Source organism: Neoarius graeffei, chromosome 19, assembly GCF_027579695.1.
Source record: "Neoarius graeffei isolate fNeoGra1 chromosome 19, fNeoGra1.pri, whole genome shotgun sequence".
NCBI lineage: Eukaryota > Metazoa > Chordata > Actinopteri > Siluriformes > Ariidae > Neoarius > Neoarius graeffei.
The window spans coordinates 51326376-51347172 of record NC_083587.1 but is presented as its reverse complement, the minus strand read 5'-3'; the positions used below and the strand labels follow the sequence as shown (position 1 = coordinate 51347172).

General features: G+C 41.8%; 1 protein-coding gene across 2 annotated transcripts in view; it reads right to left on the bottom strand.

Annotated features, from left to right (window-relative positions):
• Window positions 1–20797, bottom strand: part of oxr1a (oxidation resistance 1a) — a 142166-nt gene that overhangs the window by 56930 nt on the left and 64439 nt on the right. For both annotated transcript variants that reach the window (XM_060900229.1, XM_060900228.1), the window contains exons 3-4: window positions 12660–12767; window positions 7767–7874 (exon numbers count right to left, since the gene is read on the bottom strand). In XM_060900229.1, the coding sequence (XP_060756212.1) occupies window positions 7767–7874; window positions 12660–12767 (216 nt within the window). The remainder of the gene's footprint in view (window positions 1–7766; window positions 7875–12659; window positions 12768–20797) is intronic.

Here is a 20797-nt window from a genome sequence, read left to right as displayed (position 1 = left end):
TGTCTCTGTGGTATAAAATTTTGCATACCAACTACCTCCTGGGATCCGAATTGGTGCAACACCCTCCGCCCCCCTCTTCAGCGCAGGGAGCTGAGCACAGGAAGGGGGCGTGAGTCTAGCACATTACGGAAGGAGCTGGAAATAGTTGGGTGTATTTACAGATCTAATGCTAGCTTACTGTTTAAAGAGCTGTCCCTTAGGATCTCTACGCAGATTTTCACACGTTCTCCATTCATGAGTGAAGACAGAGAATGCATTAAAAGCCAGTTGTTTTACATGTGGATCAAACTCGAACAATTATATTAAAAACGGCCAGTTCTGCTAAAACACTGCCATTGTGTTGAGCAAACACTGCTTTATTTGCAGCATGTCTGCAAATGTGTGATGGTTCCAAGCCCTGGATCGTGTATGATCCTATATCTTTTTACTCAGACAGGGACGACTAAATGAAGTTATTTTAAACAATGTTGAATCAAATGTTATTGAATAAAATTCAGGTGCCTGCATCATGTGGCTCCACCGAGAAATCCCATGGGTTAGTCAGTTGCTAACACTACAACCTTTGTTGCAAGTTATCTGCTCACACTATAAGCCACCGTAGTGCTAATTTACACACGGTTACGTTATACAGACGACAACATTACAAACAAAACTACAACTTGTACTGTAATTAACTATAAAATATAACTCCCTGTATCTTCAGCAAAGAAAAAGTGAAAAAATGAAATGCTCCTTTAGTTTGTAGGAGCTGAACTTTGCAGGTAAACTCAAAGAACTCCAGAAAGAACGCTCTAAAGTGGGCCACCTTGCACAATAAACGTTCCAAGCTATATAGACTATATACAAGCTAGCTATAGAAGTGATATCCACCCTAGGAATACTGACCTATTTGCCAGAAAGAATCCAAAACGGTGAGGAATTGACCGAGAAGAAGCGATTTTTGTTGAACTGCTCATTAAGGCTTTTAAAAATAGTCCATCACTTCGTTAATAATTGTAATTAACCTCCTAGGGCTTAGCGGTCACATGCGTGGACAGCACTTTTTAGAAATTCGGAACAAGAATCCACATATGTGGACATACTTTTTCTCTAAAAGTACATCTTATCAAAAGATGATGCTTAGTTTTTATTCTAATCAGGTTCTAATAAGCCCAAATAGCAAAGAGAAATAAAAAATGCATGTAAAAAAAAACAGCTTGGGCCTTTGGAGGTTAAGCAAATCTGGGTAGAAGTTATACGCACCCTAGGTTCCCCTACCTTCATGCCAGAAAGAATCAAAATCGGTGAAGAATTGAGAGAAGCAGCGATTTGTGTGGAAACTGCTCGTTACGGCTTAATTACTCCATAACTTCATTATTAATTACAATTATGCAAATGTGGGTAGAAGCCATATGCACCCCAGGAAGACCTACCTTCCTGCCAAAAAGAATAAAAATCAGTGAAGAATTGAGACAGAAGGAGCGATTTTCGTGAAACTCGGACGACGCTGGACAACACGTGATGGCATAAACTCGTCGCCTATCAGCCGGATGAGCTTATAAGTGATGGATGAAATCTAATACACCAAAGGTAAACTGATAAGCTGCTGTTGAATTCGGAGTCCAAACAACATGAAACAGTTTGTCACCGGTACAGCGTTATCAAAAACAGAAGAGTCTACCCTATCGTCAGGAAACTGCGAGTTCAAATATAGAGCTAAGGAAGCAAAACACACTCTCCCCTGTCAATCACAACACCACCCGCCAAATGTGGACGTCTGTGAGCTCATGTATGTGGAAGAGGGCCGACAGCGCTTTTCTCCGAGTTTGTGACGCTACACACCAGAGCAAAAGAATGCGGTTGGCTGCCTTCATACTGTATGCTTTGGAGGAAGCATGTGCTAGCCTTCACCCTCCCTGGTTGGTTGGCGGAGAATTAGTGTGTGACAAATTTAGGGAGAAAACTGGGGGGGAATATTACAGGTCCAAAAGAGCTGTACTGACTCATAGATTTGTAACATAATATAAAAACAACCCAGTTGTGCATGACTTGTGTGACTATAAAACATCAACTGTCCCGGTGGAAAGGTTAGTGTTCTGAGCATAGTTCAGATAGATGTCTCCTGTCTGAATGAGTTACGCAACTGAAACTAAGACCAAAATTGCATTGGTCAGGATTACGTTTCTATTGCAGTTTGGGTTGCGGTGAAGAAAACGGTCAGTGTCACAAAAATCCTATGGGACAAAAGAATCCCAACAGTATTAAAAGTTAAAATAAGAGATTTCTTTAAAGTCTGAGAAGAGTTGTGTATTATTGGACTGTCAACAGGCAAATTCTGTGGGAAAAACCACACAGCTGCCAACCCTGCCCAGTAACACTCATGAGAATAACTGACACCTGGCCGACAAAAAGTACAAAACCAGTTTTGTACATAATATGCAAAGTGTTTCAGACAGAAAGTGAGTTAATTATGCCTAAAAACAGCCACTTAGCACATCTGTGCCATGGTGTGCTTTATATACTGCCTGGTAAACTGTATATGCGCACACACTGCAGCAGATAAAGACTTCTGAGTGCATGTAGGTGGCAGTTAAAAATATTTGAATATACACTACCGTTCAAAAGTTTGGGGTCACCCAGGCAATTTTGTGTTTTCCATGAAAAGTCACACTTTTATTTCCCACCATAAGTTGTAAAATGAATAGAAAATATAGTCAAGACATTTTTCTGGCCATTTTGAGCATTTAATCGACCCCACAAATGTGATGCTCCAGAAACTCAATCTGCTCAAAGGAAGGTCAGTTTTATAGCTTCTCTAAAGAGCTCAACTGTTTTCAGCTGTGCTAACATGATTGTACAAGGGTTTTCTAATCATCCATTAGCCTTCTGAGGCAATGAGCAAACACATTGTACCATTAGAACACTGGAGTGAGAGTTGCTGGAAATGGGCCTCTATACACCTATGGAGATATTGCACCAAAAACCAGACATTTGCAGCTAGAATAGTCATTTACCACATTAGCAATGTATAGAGTGCATTTCTGATTAGTTTAAAGTGATCTTCATTGAAAAGAACAGTGCTTTTCTTTCAAAAATAAGGAAGTGACCCCAAACTTTTGAACGGTAGTGTAATTGAAAAAAAAAAAATTTGTACCTGAAATTCCCAACTTTAATTGTGATCTAATGGCAAAAATCAGTAAGTCAAGTCCCTTCCCACGCCATGTGGCGCACAGGGCGGCACCGGTATCCGTTTCCGTAGCCCTTGGCCTCTTTCCTATTACATAGCTGTTACAGTGGTGATGGTGGTTGGGGGTGGGGGGGGTGGGGGGGGTGTTTAGCTAGTCCTTTGGTAACCGTGAGAGTTTGACTTCCCACTCGCATCTGTATTGCAGTGTGCCTTGCCAGTAGGTACCATTTTTATTATGACTGCCTTTGGTACCGTATGACCCGACCGTGAGTAGAACTCATTCGCAATCTCCCGATCGAGAGGCGGATACGCTAACCACTAGGCCAACTCACAGTACGAAAGTCAGTAAGGCTGTGTTCAAACACTTTTAATCAAATTTTTGTATTTAGAGTAACTGGCATTTACTTGGATATCCACACTGGTTTTTGCAGGCAAAGTCATGTTTTCATGTGACTGATATTTACATATTTTACTTTTCTTAGGTCCCACCAATAGAGTAAATACCAAGTTGTGTTTGATTCAACATATCCATCCATTCATTATCCATAGCCACTTATCCTGTACAGGGTCGCGGGCAAGCTGGAGCCTATCCCAACTGACTATGGACGAGAGGCGGGGTACACCCTAGACAGGTCATCGCAGGGATTCAATCTATCGGAAAACCCAATATAAGCGGTTTTAGTGAGGTGTTGTGTCACCAGGAGTCGTTTCTACAAGTCTCTGAAGCCATACTGGAGTAATAAACACTGTTCTTCCAAAAGATATTCCCTCAGTTTGTATTTTAATGAGGGTGAAGGAGAGCGCTGTCTCACATGTCCATCCATTATCTGTAGCCGCTTATCCTGTTGTACAGGGTCGCAGGCAACCTGGAGCCTATCCCAGCTGACTACGGGTGAGAGGCGGGGTACACCCTGGACAAGTCGCCAGGTCATCGCAGGGCTGACACCCAACCATTCACACTCACGGTCAATTTAGAGCCACCAGTTAACCTAACCTGCATGTCTTTGGACTGTGGGACCCACGCGGACACGGGGAGAACAATGCAAACTCCACACAGAAAGGCCTTCGCCAGCCGCTGGGCTCGAACCCAGAGCCTTCTTGCTGTGAGGCGACAGTGCTATCCACTACACCACCGTGCCACCCGTCTCACATGTCACTCTAGAATTTCACATTCAACTCTGTTGAGATCTGGTGACTGAAAGCCATGAGATTTGATTTTCATCCTCATCGAAACATTCAGTCACACCTCGTGCCCTGTGACTGGAGGCTGGGTCATCCGGATTTATTGATTTACAGTGACGCTTGCTTCCAAGAGGACAAGCGGTTCTACAGCATAAGAGAGCTGCTGTAATGAAGATGCAGACTGGACACTCTGCTTGTCTGTTCGTTGTTAAAATAGCATTGCATTCATGATTGCACTAAAAATGTGACTGATTTTCAATGAATTGAACAACAGCATGTTTTCTGCTCTATGATAATCGTTTTCATGTCCATAAATCTATTAATGTAGGGCTAATAATATAAGGGCTGGCCTTTCAGCTCCACCTGGTGGACACAGGTGGGTCCTGTACACCCCATCACCTGTTAAATACTAAATTCTTCCTGCTTTATGATGCAGTGCTGTGTTTGCCTTCCGACTGCCCTGATAACTGAGTGAGAGTTTAACCTAATGAAAACACAAGACTCTAGGCCATGTGCCAAAGTTGCAACACAACTAAAGGCTGTTAACCAACACCAAACATGCGCTGGTAATTAACACTGACCTTCCTGTCCTCTCACCTTCACCCTTGTTCCTCTATCTTGTGTCGAATGTTGCCTCGTCTTCTGCCTTGCTATCTCTGTCACACACACACACACACACGCCTATCTCACATACGCATGCATCTCCTTCCCCTCACCCTGCCTGCCTCCTTCTCTCTCATACCATCACACATGTCTCCTTCTTTCTCTCTCTCCCTGCCTCCCTCTACACCGGAAGGCTAAATTTAGCACTAGGCAGGAAGTGTGAGGTTGTGCCACAGGAAGAGGTGCGCTTGATTTGCTAACCGGATCACAGAGGAGAGAGAAAAAAAAAAAGAAGCTCCTGTCCTGAACGAGAATTATGTAAAGCATGAGGAGTTACGTCAGTTAAGTCAGCACTGTTTGATTATATGTGATTTTCATACACTACCGTTCAAAAGTTTGGGGTCACTTTGAAATGTCCTTATTTTTGAAAGAAAAGCACTGTTCTTTTCAATGAAGATCACTTTAAACTAATCAGAAATACACTCTACATTGCTAATGTGGTAAATGACTATTCTAGCTGCAAATGTCTGGTTTTTGGTGCAATATCTCCATAGGTGTATAGAGGCCCATTTCCAGCAACTCTCACTCCAGTGTTCTAATGGTACAATGTGTTTGCTCATTGCCTCAGAAGGCTAATGGATGATTAGAAAACCCTTGTACAATCATGTTAGCACAGCTGAAAACAGTTGAGCTCTTTAGAGAAGCTATAAAACTGACCTTCCTTTGAGCAGATTGAGTTTCTGGAGCATCACATTTGTGGGGTCGATTAAATGCTCAAAATGGCCAGAAAAATGTCTTGACTATATTTTCTATTCATTTTACAACTTATGGTGGTAAATAAAAGTGTGACTTTTCATGGAAAACACAAAAAACGCTTATTTTATGTTTTCGCGTAAGGTTTGAATCACAATGTTGGACTCCGTTTATTGATTTCTTGTGAGCCAGAGATCATGTTAAGAACCTTTGCAAGGGATTGAGAAGCATTAATGTGATTCATAATACATTTGTATTGTTTAAAAGTAGTTGAACAATGATTCAATGAACAGCTAAAACTCAAATTGTGCTTGATAATATATTTAGAATATGTACTAAAAATGTGTATCGAAGATATCTGGTATACTCTATAAGGTGCCATAATGTTTCATGAAAAGTGATCGAAATTTTGTCATAAAAGTCATAAAATAGCAGCATTTTCCATAACTTTGAGCTCCTGGTGCCACCATTAAACTTTTGAATTTTGTCAAAATATTTCACCCAGTGTGTTTTCTTACCAAAAGGAACATAAAAACAAAAATGCATCATGATCGGAGGAACTTTTCATTTTTAGGGGGCAACTGATGCACCCTAACCACCGTGCCGCCTTGTCAGTGAACATGGTGTGTGAATTGTGGCTCTGACAGTTCCTCAACCTCAGCTACATCACCCCAGTTCATAATCGGGCTCAGCTAGATTATTTTTTAAATTCCACTCATGTAGTCACTTTTGATTGCATCTTACAAAAACAAACCAGGGGCCTAATTATAACCTACTGCAGCTTCCATGTCTGACTGCTCACACCCACAAGTAAAAACATTCCTCCCATGCAAATATTTCCCGAGTTTATATAAAGAAGAAGGGATATAAACAAAGAAACAACAAGAATATTGTCTGTCTCCTATTTGTATTCAGCATCTGAAGTCTAAAACGATCAAAACAGGCCTGCCATCCTGGTCTAGTCTCTATAAACGGCCAGCGTGTTCTTGGGTAAGGGTACCGATTAATTTCAGCAGCAGTCTGACGATACGTTGTGTCAGGACACTGTAGCATGCAAACACGTTCGACTCTTGTGCCATGCAAAGCGACTAAACCCAGTTCCTTGTCCTCTGCCATTTCATTGCCAAATCGCCTGGTTATATTAAGTGCTAACCACAGAAAGAGCATTACAGCCCCACTCTTACAAACCAAACCCTGTGGCAGCAACTCACTGCAGTGCTTCATTACATATAAGCACACTGATAATAAACACTCCTGAGTAATACAAGCGTCGAGACTGTGCGAGTTGACAATAATACCTTTTTAATGAAAAGATCTTTAAAGGATCTTTCTTCTCTGTTGACCGAAGAAAACATGCTGTGTAAATGTAGAAAGAGAAAGGGTTCGATCTAAAACGAGGTGACTGGCAAGACTGGAAGGAACAGAAGACACATGATGTATGACACTTCACGCAGTGTTTAAACAAAAGCAGGTCTGGCGTTACATACTGTACTGAAGCCTCCACTCTGTAATGAAAACTCTGACTGTTCTATCTAGAAAACTCTCGAATGCATCTTCTTCCAACTCGTGAAGCAGTCTGGTGAAATGTATGTCGGTTCATGGGAAAAACAAACTGAGAGCGAGACACACAATGTGTTATCTGCAAACCAAGAACAGTTCACACTTGGTAACCTTGGCAGCATATGAGAAAGCTATTCTGTACATGTGGCATTCTGCAGCTCGAAATCATCGGGGAGGAAACAAAGCACAATGCTAACTCATCGCATTAATGGGAAATGCAAGTGCTTCACATTGTCTGCTCATGGTTCCCTTGACTGAGGCATGTGTATTCACGATGATTGAATTAAACAATAATCAGAGGCTACAATGAAGATCCGAAGGCGCCTTCGGACGAAAAGCACAGCTGAAACAAAATCGCACATATGAATAAGCCTTATGTTACATGGGAATGTTTGGGCTTGATTGTGTGCAGATGATTGACACACAATGTGTTTATCTCCTCTTTAATGGTGTCGGAATAATGCGTCCCTGAAGACTGTTTTTGGAAGATCGTGTACGTCACCTTCTCTAGTTCGGCCTCGGAGGAAGTCGGAGACAGAGGGCTGATGGGGCTGAGGGATGGGGAGCTGCCCGCACTTGACACGTACTCGGGATCAGGAACGTACAGAACCTACAAAAGAACACAACACCAGCACAAAAGACAGCTTTACGGTTTTATGAACAGGGAGGTAACATCAGCGTGCTGTTGATTATGCATATACAAGTAATTACATGCTTAAAGTACACACTTTGATGTGATCAGAGTAGGGACACATCGATATAGATACTGTTACGGATCTGATTGCGTGCTCATTTACTCGCAGACGTAAAAAATTCTCTGATAACATCCAATACAATGTCCATCCATCCGTTATCTGTAACCGCTTATCCTGTACGGGGTCACGGGCAAGCTGGATCCTATCCCAGATGACTATGGGCGAGAGGCGGGGTACGCCCTGGACAAGTCGCCAGGTCATCGCAGGGCTGACACATAACCATTCAGACTCACATTCACACCTACGGTCAATTTAGAGTCACCAGTTAACCTAACCTGCATGTCTTTGGACTGTTGGGGAAACCGGAGCACCCGGAGGGAACCCACGCGGACACGGGGAGAACATGCAAACTCCACACAGAAAGGCCCCTGTCGGCCACTGGGCTCGAACCCAGAACCTTCTTTTGCTGTGAGGCGACAGCGCTACACCACCGTGCTGCCCCTTTAATACAATGTCATGCTATGTAATGTATATGCGATAAAAATGTCTAAAGAAAACACCAACAAAGTAAAAATAACAGGTTTTAACCAGTATGCTGTCACTGAAAATCAGCCATGATCAGCCACATAACTTGGGATTATGTCACCATTTCTCGACAGATTTTCACCAATTTTGGCAAGTAGGTATGGGGATGACCCGGAATTTTGCAGATATAAACAAAATTCATGTATGGGCCCCAGAGAGGTCCTTGGGGGGCACAACATCCACCCATCCCCTCCCTCAATGCCTTTCACATTACATTTATCAACACAAACTCTCAACAGATCTTCACTAAACTTGGCATGTAAGTACAGTTTCAAAAAAAGCTCAAAGTCCTTCCTGCACCATTCATGGCGCGTTTGGCAGCGCCGATCTCCATTTCGTAGCCCTCGGCCTCTCACCTACAATGGGGCAAAAAAGTACTTAGTCAGTCACCAATTGTGCAAGTTCTCCCACTTAAAAAGATGAGAGAGGCCTGTAATTTTCATCATAGGTACACTTCAACTATGAGAGACAGAATGGGGGGAAAGAATCCAGGAAATCAGATTGTCTGATTTTTAAAGAATTTATTTGCAAGTTATGGTGGAAAATGAGTATTTGGTCAATAACAAAAGTTCATCTCAATACTTTGTTATATACCCTTTGTTGGCAATGACAGAGGTCAAACGTTTTCTGTAAGTCTTCACAAGGTTTTCACACACTGTTGCTGGTATTTTGGCCCATTCCTCCATGCAGATCTCCTCTAGAGCAGTGATGTTTTGGGGCTGTCGCTGGGCAACACGGACTTTCAACTCCCTCCAAAGATTTTCTATGGGGTTGAGATCTGGAGACTGGCTAGGCCACTCCAGGAACTTGAAATGCTTCTTACGAAGCCACTCCTTTGTTGCCCGGGCGGTGTGTTTGGGATCATTGTCATGCTGAAAGACCCAGCCACGTTTCATCTTCAATGCCCTTGCTGATGGAAGGAGGTTTTCACTCAAAATCTCACGATACATGGCCCCACTCGTTCTTTCCTTTACGCGGATCAGTCGTCCTGGTTCCTTTGCAGAAAAACAGCCCCAAAGCATGATGTTTCCACCCCCATGCTTCACAGTAGGCATGGTGTTCTTTGGATGCAACTGAGCATTCTTTCTCCTCCAAACATGACAAGTTGAGTTTTTACCAAAAAGTTCTATTTTGGTTTCATCTGACCATATGACATTCTCCCAATCCTCTTCTGGATCATCCAAATGCTCTCTAGCAAACTTCAGACGGGCCTGGACATGTACTGGCTTAAGCAGGGGGACACGTCTGGCACTGCAGGATTTGAGTCCCTGGCGGCGTAGTGTGTTACTGATGGTAGCCTTTGTTACTTTGGTCCCAGCTCTCTGCAGGTCATTCACTAGGTCCCCCCCGTGTGGTTCTGGGATTTTTGCTCACTGTTCTTGTGATCATTTTGACTACACGGGGTGAGATCTTGCGTCGAGCCCCAGATCGAAGGAGATTATCAGTGGTCTTGTATGTCTTCCATTTTCTAATAATTGCTCCCACAGTTGATTTCTTCACACCAAGCTGCTTACCTATTGCAGATTCAGTCTTCCCAGCCTGGTGCAGGTCTACAATTTTGTTTCTGGTGTCCTTTGACAGCTCTTTGGTCTTGGCCATAGTGGAGTTTGGAGTGTGACTGTTTGAGGTTGTGGACAGGTGTCTTTTATACTGATAAGTTCAAAACAGGTGCCATTAATACAGGTAACGAGTGGAGGACAGAGGAGCCTCTTAAAGAAGTTGTTCCAGGTCTGTGAGAGACAGAAATCTTGCTTGTTTGTAGGTGACCAAATACTTATTTTACCGAGGAATTTACCAATTAATTCATTAAAAATCCTACAATGTGATTTCCTGGATTCTTTCCCCCATTCTGTCTCTCATAGTTGAAGTGTACCTATGATGAAAATTACAGGCCTCTCTCATCTTTTTAAGTGGGAGAATTTGCACAATTGGTGGCTGACTAAATACTTTTTTGCCCCACTGTATATCATACAGCTAGGGTTACAGTGGCGGGCTAGTCCTCTGGTAACTGCGAGAGTTTGAGTCCCCACTCGCATCTGTATTGCAGCGTGCCTTGCCAGATGGCAGCAGGCACCATTTTTATGATGGTCTTTGGTATGACCCGACCGTGAGTAGAACTCGCGATCTCCCGAACGAGAGGCAGACACGCTAACCACTAGGCCACTCAACGGTAGTAAGTACAGGAGATAGCCACAATTTGGCAGAACTCGGAAATTCCATATTTGGGCCCCCGGTGGACCCCTGGGTGGTGGATGTTTGGATTTTTGCTTGTCTTGGGTTAACATCACCATTTCTTGATGGATCTTCACCAAATTTGACATGGAAGTCTGGGGCAACCCAGAATTTTGCAGAACCCGGGCAATGTTGGGTAACCTGCTAGTATATCTTGATCCAAGGTTACTAATATAGCTAACTAATGCATTTAATTTAAAGAATGTGTCTCGGATCATAAATGCAGGAACACTAATACGTTCACTCCAATTCTAAACCTAACTTGACCCACTGCACAATTCTGAAAAATGCTAAAAAGTGGGCAAGAGGTTGAGAAGGGGGGCAAGGACGGGCGGTGTAACCTCTTGTGAATGATGAGTCTCAATCAGCATATATTTGAAAATGAGCACGGTTTCACAGACTCCCACTCTAGGGCAGGGCCTGAGGGAGGTGGGCTACCCACCTATGATTAAAGGGCACTAACTTTTTTTAAAAAAAATTTTTAAATAAAGATTTCATGACTTAGAGGAGTACCAAACGGTTGACTCTACGTCAGCATCAGCCTTGCAAGGTTCAGGATGATTTTAACCAGTCGAGGACATTTTGAGTCATTTAAACCCGTAAAATGTCCATTTTTATAAGAACTGTAATTTTCCGTGATGTCTCTGATTGATTAATATGAAGTAGGTTAGTCATTTTGGTATGAGCATCACTATCGAGAACCAAAAAACATTCATATTCAATCTGAGAAAATGGTACTAATGCATCCCTCGACCGGCGGTATAGAGTACCCGTCAAAAATTTAGACACACCTTCTAATTCCATGTTTTTATTTATTTGTATTAATTAAAAGACACGTCATATCTTAAAGCAATGATGGATGTTGTTTCTCTTTACTTAGTTGAGCAGTTCTTGACATAATATGGATTACTACAGCTGTGGAATAGGGATATTTACTGTATTGTTATTTATTATTTACTGTTTGGTCTCAAACTCATTAATAAGGCAAAAACTTCCAATAATTAACTTTTGATGAGGCACACATGTTAACTGAAAAAGTATTCCAGGTGACTACCTCATGTAGCTGGTTAAGATAATGCCAACAGTGTGTAACGTGTCATTAAGGTAAATGGTGGCTACTTTGAAGAATCTAAAATACGAAACATCTTTTGTTTACCACATAATTCCAGATATGTTCCAGATGTTATTTCATAGTTTTGATGTCTTCAGTATTGTTTGACAATGTAGAAAATACAAAAAAAAAAAACCTCTGAATGAGTAGGTGTGTCCAAACTTTTTACTGGTACTCTAATTCTCAATCAATCAATAATTTCAGTTGAAAAAAAAAAAAAGGAAACGGCAAGGTGAAAGCAAAACTCTTGATGAGTCTAAAAGGGTGATCTGTAAATATATTATAATTAGAAGATGAACTAGTGAGTAAGTTTAAGAGCTGTTAATGAGAACCAAATCTAGGTACATTCAGCATAAAGATGTGTAGATCTCCCAGGATTTCACGAGAAATTTTCTGAGAGAGAAAAATGACTTCTAACAAATGTGGTCCATGATAGTTACGACACACTAATAAAAAAACTTGCAACTCTGCAAGATATAAAAGATATATTTAGAAAAATGTGATGACATTTATTATAGTTCTACTTACATTTCTGCACAGCCTCACTGTTTGCACTCAAGTAAATACAAATAATGGCCTTTCTGCAGATAGCAGATGGTTGAAATGTGGACAATAATACTGCCTGGAAACAGGCCAGAGATTTCAGTGAGAAAAAGTGGTTATATTGAGTGTAGGAAAGTAGGATAAGAATAAAAGTGAAGGTGTAATGAGAGGAAAAGAGAGTGCTGTAGCGTGAGGTATAGACGGCGGAAATGAGAGGAAAGGAGCACACCTGTCCGGGGACGACGGCTCTGGAGAACAGCTTGTTGAGCTGAACCAGCTCGTTAGGGGTGGTGTCAAATTTCAATGCTATGCTGTTCAGAGTGTCCCGTGATTCCACCTGGATCAGATACAAGACAAACAAAAAAAACAGTCCAAGCATGAATAAACAAACAAAAACAAGATCAACTGTGAGCTACTGCTCACTTGCGTATCCCCCCACTCTCGCTTATAATCAGAATGCAAGCAATCGAAGGAATACGACACTTATTATGAATGTTGACTTCAAGAAATAATTAACCCTGAAACAAGTAAGTAAAGAGCAGTGTCTCTCCCCAGGGGTTTCAAACAGCATCCTGGTAAACTGTCATTCTGAAATAGCATTTTGCTTCTTGAAATAGCGTCAAAATCTACCCTATATGTTTCGTAAATACATTCAATCGATAAACAGGAAGTCAATGTGCGACAGACCTGAAAACGGTATACACGGTACAGAACCCCAAGGTGAAGCTCGGTACCAAATATCAAGCAGTTGTGATTTGTAGTTGCTGAGAAAAGTGTTACGAAAATTTTGTAAATCCACACTATATATTTCATAAATACATTCAGTTGGTAAACAGGAAGTCGATGTGCGACAGACCTGAAAACAGTATACACAGTACAGAACCCCAAGCTGAAGCTCGGTACCAAATATCAAGCAGTTGTGATTTGTAGTTGCTGAGAAAAATGTTGTGAAAATTTTGTAAATCTGCGCTACGTTTCGTAAATGTATTCAGTTGGTAAACAGGAAGTCGACGTGGGACAGACCTGAAAACAGTATACACGGTATAGAACCCCAAGCTGAAGTTTGGTACCAAGTGGCTACGATTAGTGGTTTCTGAGAAAAAGGGTGTTTCGGACGGACTTTGATATGGACAGACGGACGGAAAGAGGTAAAACCCAGTATACCCCCCAACAGAAGAAGATGAAGTGAGGAAGTCTTGGTAAGGACATAGACAAAGGGAACATCAAGCAGAAAATAATTTGTTCAGTTCACCTCAGACGAGTGTTATCAATGAGACTAGACTGGAACAGAGAATAAACAGATTTTGGACGGGCAGAAACCAGACATAACAAAACGAAGTTTGAAAACATGTTAGAAACTCCGTGAACTCGGCAGGTTGCATGGTTAAACATTGAGACGCATGATGAAAAGCTTTTCCTGTGTAGTAACTAATGTAGTGACTGATTATACTTAACAGCTAATCATTTGTCAATTTTTACACAGTGCTGTAAAATATTGGTGTTCAGTACAGAGCGGAACTGAACTTACAAAATGACCCAGTTTAAATGGTACATTCACACTGCACATGGTGCTCGTGTCCCCCCCACCACCACCACTTAATGGCACCATGTTTAGCTTAATAATGGTGTAGCTTGAGGTTGTAGAGTATTGTGCTATAAATATAACTGCTTTAATCACCCTGTTAATGATACAGGAGCGAATCGGGATGATTTTAATGCTGAGGGAACAACATCCCAGATTTCCCAGGTTCCCGTGAACCATCCCAGTCCGGACTGCCCAAACAAAGTGTCGCATCACTCCACCTCTCTTAGCATCGAAGCCAACATTTGGGTATCATGACAACCCTAGACTGCCATGAATAATTCGTATCCATGACAACCTGACAAAATGTTTTTCACACAAGAATTTCTAATGACCAATATCTCAAGAGGCTCTAACCTGAAACAGTGAGCATAACAAACAGTACATATGGTTTTCCCATCTTACTCATATACTGTCGGTGACTTCATCCAGTTAAACAGATTACGCTTAAAGGAGAACTGAAGTCATTTTTAAACTTGCTTTATTTCTTAATTAACGTGTTATTCAATTACGTTTTCGGTTTTAGTAACCTTATATCGTGACTCGTATTGGCAAGTAATTGCAATTAAATATTATACTTATCGGCCTATTCGGTTTTTAGCCGTGTTGAATTTAGTTCGTTTGGTCCACGGCAGGCGTCGCTTATCCACGCGATCTTCACGAGACTTGTGCGAGACTTCGAAACGTCAAGTGTCAGCCAGGTGTCAGCGCTGCCATTTTGAAAACTGTTTTCCAAACTAAATATTGCACAAAAGCGAGTTTAAATGACGATTACTGCCTACTTTTTCAAACTTTCCTGATTGCTATCAAAACAAACAAAACTTCCGGCTTGATTACATCGAAAGAGGGCGCGCGCGTCTTTTGACAACATTGGCAGATGTCGGTCACTTTGATTTCCGCTGTACGTTTTACTTCCGTCCTACGATGTCTCGCACAGGTCTCAACGAATCTCGTTTACGGCCGTCGCTTTGACATATGGACTGATATTACATAGGACATTTCAAAACACTCATAACTTGCTATAGCAGTGACAAAATAGCGATCAAAAATGCGTTCCTATATTTAATAAAATGAGATAAATAGAATTTTGATCATAAAAAAATGTGCCTTCAGTTCTCCTTTAAAATGGGATGATCATATTTGCATTTGGAAATGAAGAACCAAAGGGGAACTAGATTCCACCGTGGAAAGAAAACCTGTGATATCTTGTATATAAATTCCTAACATACATAGATTAAAGGATGCACCTTTAAGTTGGTTTGCCAACCACCAAAAAGCCCTAAAGAAGATGAAAAAGAAGAAGAAAACCACAAGAATACCAAAAAAAGCAACAAAATATGGAATAAAATATTTCATGGTAAGAACATCTTTTTTTTTCCAATAATTATTATTATAGCATTTTTCAAAAATTGCTCCTGTCATTTCACCGGTTTGTTTACATTTTAAGTGGAAATTATTTTGCCTGACGTTTTGTGTAAATTTTTTATTTATCAAATTTGCAAAAAATAAAAATGCTCTGTTTCTCGAAATCCAGTGAATGTGGATAGAATAAAACAGTTATTCCACTCAATCTCGTCGTACATGGCTTATAGCCAACTTGGTGCTACGCGCCTCATCGGCTATCAGCTCATGTACGACTCGATTTCGATGCTCTATAAACACACACACACACACACACACACACACCACAGAACTGTCAGGTGAGACAAACAAGAAAACAAATACTTGTAGTACTAGTAGTAGTTAACCTTGAAAAGGAAAGTGAAGTGACCAGAGACAGGGACTTGAGTTAGAGCAGACCTGGACATTTTACGGCCCGCGGGCCGCATCCGGCCCTTTGGTTCATTCTGACCGGCCCGCGTAAGATTAATTAGAAATTACAAAATAAACGTATTTTCTAATTTTACCTCATGCATGGACTGAATATGCATTGCTTTTATTTTGAAGTTGTGTTCAACAAAAACGCAATGCACGCGACACGAACATGACATGAAATCCCATGAAACCTAATCCCGCGATAACTACTTCCGTAATTTGTCCAGACCAACCACAAACTTGTACGTCATCCTTCAAACGGTCCAGCCAATCACGTAGTGTGACGTCACCCGCAGGCGGCGGAGCCCGAGCCGATCTGTAGATCTGATCCCTACACCGAATCGACTGATGATCATCTGTCAGCTGTGCTTCGCATCTCCACCTCAGACAGACATTCAACCTGACTCTGATGCACTCGTTAAAGACCAACAGAGACGAGATTTCTCTCACTGAATAAATAAAAAACACCAAATGAGGTGATTAGACTACAAATGTGGGCATCATTATTATAATATGATGTATCTTGCTTGATATTTGGAGTAGAAAGACAATATTGTGATGTCTTTATTGTGTTTTGGGGTGAATGTGACTGAAAAAAAAAGGTACAAACGTTCACATTTTGTTAACCATTGTTTTGGGAAATTTGATTGAATAAATGACATTTTTTGTAAGGCAACCTCGTTTTTTGCATACTCTTACCAGTCTTAGCAGCTTGTAAAAACAATGTTATTTATTGCTTTATATAAAGAAATACAATTAATATTATGCAGAATTTAGTTCAGCCGTTTGGTCCGGCCCTCCACAAAATGTCCTGTTTCTCATGTGGCCCCATGGAAAAATAATTGCCCACCCCTGAGTTAGAGGCTGCATACTGACTGGTTAATGACTCAACTTGGAATTGAACTTCAATGATTTATGATTTGACGGAGACTCTAAAACGAAGGCCACTGAATTTTCAGCCTGGATAAAACCATGAAAGTAAACTTAAGCCTCGGTCACAACCGGCCGTACGTGCTCCTACAGCCGGTCTACGTGCAAAAAACGCAAGAAACGCACGGAGGGCGTGTGTGTGACGTGCTGATTTTCGAGCCGTAGACTGACCGCAGAGGTTCTTTGTCATGTCAGACAAACTCTACGAGCGCTTACGTTTTTTTTTAGGTTGCAAGACAAACTTACGGCCAACGTGCGTTCCTCTCCATGAACAAAAAAAAAAATGCAGCGATTTGGGAAACGCCAAAACTCGCACGGCCAAAAAATCGTACGTCCGGTTGTGACCTAGGCTTAATAGAAATTACGACAGCCAACCCATTGGTACAGCCAAATAAATGAAACTTTTTTTTTTACAACCTTGTGTACAGCTTTGTCTGCCAGTTTTATGACGGTTACTGGCATTATTGTTATCCTCGACTATCCAGACAAAGATTCTGTTTCATTTGTGTATGATAGATAAGGTAAGATGTCAGGATGCTAACATTACCACAATGACGGAAATGTTCGTTTTTGACACTTTGTTTCGAACAATGCTCTGCCTTCACTGAAATGTCCATGCTTGAAATAAACCTTCTGCTCCAAAACCCTCAGTGTGATGGATTAAAGTGCAATTTAAAAGTACAGCTAAAGGCATGAGCGTTCAGTGGAGTTCACGACTAAAGACTGGACACTTGATCTGGACTTGCATAAAGTGACTTCTGAACATCTCTGTGAAAGGCTCCGAAAAATGTCCATGAGAGCTGCCAGCTCTCTTCTAAAAAAACAGCAATAGGCAGCAATTAAATACTCCGAGTCTCCATCTGTTCTTCAGCATGGACACCTGTTCATATCATCATGTGCAGCTCTGCTGCTTCTTTGGAGACGTGCCTGCTTTTTTTTTTTTTTTAATTCATTTTAAAGATGTACTATTTTTTTTATCATGCTAGACAAAATGAAGGGAAAGCAGGTGATGCACATTGCGACCAATCTCGGGCCTGACTGAATACAGAGATCCAAGGATTGCTTCAACTGTTTTTTTCCATCACGTCACTGAATAACAATCAAAATGGATCCTGGGTTAGGACTCGAGTGTTCGGGGAAAATTTGTAAGTCTAGGTTACAAACAAATCCCTGTTATATGCAAATTATTTGCCAACTATCCTGTTACGTTATTGCCTAGATAAGTCAGATCCTAATTATGTTGGTGTACATGAAGAAATGGTCTACGTGGGCACCTTACATGGTGATATACATGTACAATGTCTCTCCATTTACATCTTTTGTTTCTGTCAGGGTATGAATTATGGCAAGAAAATGCCATTTTTAAATTGAATTCATGTCGTACATCTCATCATATTGTCATACCACTGTGAACAAAAAAAAACCTAGAGAATTTCAATGGAATTCTCCTTTAAGCACAAGAGTGTTGTGTTCCCAATGGAGCTAATCCATAACCAAACACCACCCATTTATCATCAGTCATACTGGCAGTAAAAGCTGTACCACCAGTCACTTTTCGACTGTTTGCTTCTGACATGCTTACTGACCTGGTTTACCGTACCGCACTGCATCTTTACTGGCCCCCTGGATGACATCAATACACTGACATCACAATCACAATCACCCCAGACTTGCTGAAGGGCGCTCAAAGGGAACCAATCAAACATCTATTTGTGTAGCACCTCCAGGCTTTTAAAGGAAAGACAATTCGATCCATTCTGTTAAATATAGCGAAGTTGGAGGTGGTTTGACCTTTAAAATCATGCCGCTGTGTGAAATAACAACAAACGCAACGCTGGATCTTATTCTAAAATATTAACATAAAGGGCGGCTGTTTGTTCTCTATCACATTTCCTGCTTGTACTAAAAAATAAACCTAGTAAAACCATGTGCATATTGTAAAAAACATATGAGAAAACAGAACAATGGTGTTCATCATGAAAGTTGGATGCCTATGCAAATTTGGCTTGAATGACTCCTTGGACCAATGCTAAGGTCCTTTGTTTCTTCACTGCCCTACTGACAACTTTAGTCCTGGTTACTTATGACCTCTCATGAAAATTGTAGAGACATTATGAAGAAAAATAATGCTTGGAAGGACATAACAGATACTGCTAGTGACTCTGGTGAGTGTACATACCTAACATATTGAGATTGCTTTGCTAACCTGCCAATGAAGCTACTACGAAGCTTAGCGTGTAACATACGGTATAAATCAAGCTTAAATACATCTCATCTCATTATCTCTAGCTGCTTTATCCTGTTCTACAGGGTCGCAGGCAAGCTGCAGGGGCAATAACATCAGATAGCTACACCATCTACTATTCAGGAGGAAACCAACACCAGAAAGGAGTAGGAATCATTCTTAACTCAAAAACAGCAAGGACATGTAAAGGTTACTGGCCAGTCTTGGAAAGAATTATTGTAGTAACATTACATGGGAAACCTTTTAATACTAACATTATTCAAGTGTACACACCCACAGCAGATCATGATGATATAGAAATAGAAAAATTTTATGAAGAACTACAAAATTCGATTAAACAATTGAAATCAAGTGACATCAAAATAATTATGGATGATTTCAATGCCAAAGTTGGAAAATACAGAATTGGAAACACTGTTGGTCCTCATGGAATAGGCTAAATTAATGAGCGTGGAGAATGACTTGTAGAATGGTGCACAATGAACAGCTTTGTCATAACATGGTTTCACAATCATCCCAGGAGGAAATGGACATGGAAGAGCCCAGGTGATAGACAACGTAATCATCTCATCTCATTATCTCTAGCTGCTTTATCCTGTTCTACAGGGTCGCAGGCAAGCTGGAGCCTATCCCAGCTGACTACGGGCGAAAGGCCGGGTACACCCTGGACAAGTCGCCAGGTCATCACAGGGCTGACACATAGACACAGACAACCATTCACACTCACATTCACACCTACGGTCAATTTAGAGTCACCAGTTAACCTAACCTGCATGTCTTTGGACTGTGGGGGAAACCGGAGCACCCGGAGGAAACCCACGCGGACACGGGGAGAACATGCAAACTCCACACAGAAAGGCCCTTGCCAGCCACGGGGCTCGAACCCGGACCTTCTTGCTGTGAGGCGACAGCGCTAACCACTACACCACCGTGCCGCCCCGCTTAAATACATTTTAAACAAAAATGGTGCATAAATCAGTGTCCTGCATTGGATAACAGGACTTCTCACAAACGGAGAGGTTTGCTGTGGCTAGAGGATATGTAATGGCTATGACTGAAACCTGGAAGAAATTTGGGTCAAATTTGTGAATATAATTTTTCAATAACACAGACATTCATGATATCCTTGCTTCTCCTTTACTACTACTACCACCACCACCAATAATAATCCATCCATTTTCTTCCGCTTATCCGAAGTCGGGTCACGCTGGCAGAAGGCTAATTCCAGGTGTCCCTCTCCCCAGCAACGCTTTCCAGTTCCTACTGGGGGGATCCCTCCAAAGAATCGCCACCTTAACGTGGTGGAGGGGCTTGGGTGACCTGGTGATCCTGGGAGCTGTGGTGTTGGAGGTATTAGGGAGGGGCCAGACTAAGAGCGATTCAAGCCTCCGATGGAACGGCAAAGGAGCTGCTGCAGTACCTCGCCTGGGAGCGGGAAACCGGGGCCTCCTCCTGGAGCCAAACCTGGGAGGGGAGCTCGCCAGCGAGCGTCTGGTGGCAGGGCCTTGGCCCATGGGGCCCGGCTGGGCACAGCACGAAGAAATCACACGGAGACGCTGCCATGTGGGCTCACCAGCCGCAAGAACAGGCACTGTGCATCGTGAGCCGGGTGGCAGGCTCTAGGAGTGTACCGTTAACTGGTGCAACTGAGAGAGGATGGGGTGATTAATTTCTTTCTAGAAGAGGCCTATATTTGTCACATGTACACTCAAGCACAGTGAAATTCTTCCACTCACACATGTGAGCAATAAGCACACACGTACCCAGAGCAGTGCGCAGCTATGCTACAGCGCCC